The 2116-nt window shown below is 48.0% G+C and overlaps 1 protein-coding gene across 1 annotated transcript; it reads right to left on the bottom strand.

The window, feature by feature from the left end:
• Nucleotides 1-74: 74 nt before the first annotated feature.
• On the bottom strand, nucleotides 75-1884 carry pmvk (phosphomevalonate kinase). Its single transcript, XM_048594550.1, has 3 exons — nucleotides 1834-1884; nucleotides 1571-1634; nucleotides 75-266 (listed from the first exon to the last, which is right to left on the bottom strand). The coding sequence occupies exons 1-3, from the start codon at nucleotides 1839-1841 to the stop codon at nucleotides 75-77; spliced, it is 264 nt and encodes an 87-aa protein (XP_048450507.1). The 5' UTR covers nucleotides 1842-1884.
• Nucleotides 1885-2116: the final 232 nt, after the last annotated feature.

Here is a 2116-nt window from a genome sequence, read left to right as displayed (position 1 = left end):
GGGGGGGGGGGGCGGCGCCGCGCTGTCGGAATGTGAAACAGCAGTTCCCTGGCACAGTGGTAAGCAGTTTGAGCTCAGGACGTGTTTATAAACTTGTGGTGAGGGCTCTTTACCCAGACAGGCTGTGCCACATCCTGGACAACGAAACGGCAGAAGCAGCCGGGGTCTTTGGTGCGTTGTTCCTCGCCCCAGCGGATCATATCCTCTCGGTATCGCTCCTTGTACTCACTGGCCCCCAGCAGCTTCCCCAGGTCCAGCCCATGCTCCTAGCCAAAAGAAACAAGGACAAGCAGCTTACATTAACTGGTGTCAATTCCCCTTCTCCACTACAGAATACACAATGTAGGAGACACGGTTAGTAAGTTTGCAGACAACGCCAAAACTGGTGGTACAGTGACAGTGAAGAAGGTTATCCAAGATTACAAAGAGATCTTCATCAGTTGGATCAATGGGCTGAGGAGTGGCAGATGGAGTTTAATTTTGGATAAACGCAAGGTATTGCATTTTGGGAAAACAAACAAGGGCAGGACTTGTACTATTAATGGTAGGGCCTTTGAGGAGTGTTGTAGAAGAGAAACCTAGAGGGTCAGGTACATAATTCTTTGAAATTAGGGTCACATATTGACAGGGTGGGGAAGGTGGTGATGGGCATCCTTGCCTTCATTGCTCAGACCTTTGAGTGTAGGAGTTGGGACATCATGTTTAGGTTGTGCAGGATGTTGGTGAGGCCTCTTCTGGAGTAATGTGTCCAGTTCTGGTCGCCCATTTAAAGAAAGGATGTGTTTAACCTGAAGAGGGTTCAGAAGAGATTTACCAAGATGTTGCCAGGTTTGGAAAGTTTGAGTTATAAGGAGAGGCTGGATAGGCTGGGACTTTTTTCACTGGAGCATAGGAGGTTCAGAGATGACCTTAAAAAAGTTTATAAAATCATGAGGGGCTGGGCAGGTGTTTCTTCCCTACGGTCGGAGATTTGAAGACTAGGAGGCACATTTTTAAGGTGAAAGGAGAGAGATTTTACAAAAAAGACATGAGAGGCCTTTTTTTTATAAACATGTGGTTTGTGTGTGTAATGAACTTCCTGAGGAAGTGGTGGATGTGGGTACAGTTACAACATTTAGAAGACATTTATTTAAGTACATGAACAGGAAAGGTTTGGAGGGATATGGGCCAGGAGCAGGCAGGTGAGACTAGTTTAGTTTGGGATTATGGTCGACATGGACTGGTTGGATGTTTCTGTGCTGTATGACTCTATAACTCTACAGTCCCTTCAGAAGTTATAGCAAAACTGCAAGCCATTAGAAGACCATAATACATAGGAGCTGGAGGCCATTCAGCCCATTACTGTGCCATTCAATGAGATCATAGCTGACCGGATAAGATCATAAGCTACATGAACAGGATTAGGCTATTTGTCCCATCGAGTCTGCTCCCCCACCCGATCACAGCTGATACGTTTCTCAACCCCATTCTCCTGCCTCCTCCGCGTAACCCCCGATCCCCTTACTAAAGGGGAGTTTGAATAAAGATGGGGTTAAAGGAAGCAGCGTCCACTGTCTGAGCACAAGCGTACCTTGGCATATTGCTCCTTAATGGGCGCTGACAGCCTCAGGATAGCACAGTTTTCGATTCCCAACCTCCAAAAACAAAGAGGAAAAGCACAGTTTACTACGAGGCACTTGTCAATAAATTAGTTCCAGAAGAGAAGTCAGGAAAGCAGGGGCTTGGTCGTAGCTCAGCTGGCTGCATGGCCAGTTTGCGATGCAGATCAGTAACAGCAGCCTGGCTTCAACTCTCAAGAGTAGCTGAGCTTACCTTCTCAGCCTCTGCCCTCACCTGACCATTAGTGACCCTCAGGATAAAAGTACAACCAGCCATCTCTCTTTTAAGGAGAATGTGGGACTATGGTGGCCTTCCTTTTACCTGGAGAAGGAGAAAAGAGTTTGGGAAATGTTGGATACAATCCGTGTGGGAGGATCTCCACAATCCCTTCGGAGGGACGTGTCCCACACTCCGGGCATTTGTCACTTTTACCGTCGTGTGGCACCGGGGGGGCAGGCAGGGGAAGCACAGTGGCACGTGGAATAGGTGAAGGGTGGGATAGGGTGCAGAGTGGAAG

Source organism: Rhincodon typus, unplaced genomic scaffold, assembly GCF_021869965.1.
Source record: "Rhincodon typus isolate 14 unplaced genomic scaffold, sRhiTyp1.1 hic_rhity00010787, whole genome shotgun sequence".
NCBI lineage: Eukaryota > Metazoa > Chordata > Chondrichthyes > Orectolobiformes > Rhincodontidae > Rhincodon > Rhincodon typus.
This window is presented reverse-complemented; position numbering and strand designations above follow the sequence as displayed.

Coding starts and splice junctions, on each gene's coding strand:
- pmvk (XM_048594550.1), bottom strand. Junction 267..1,570: donor TTAAGGAGCAATATGCCAAG/GTACGCTTGTGC, acceptor TCTTTTGGCTAG/GAGCATGGGCTGGACCTGGG.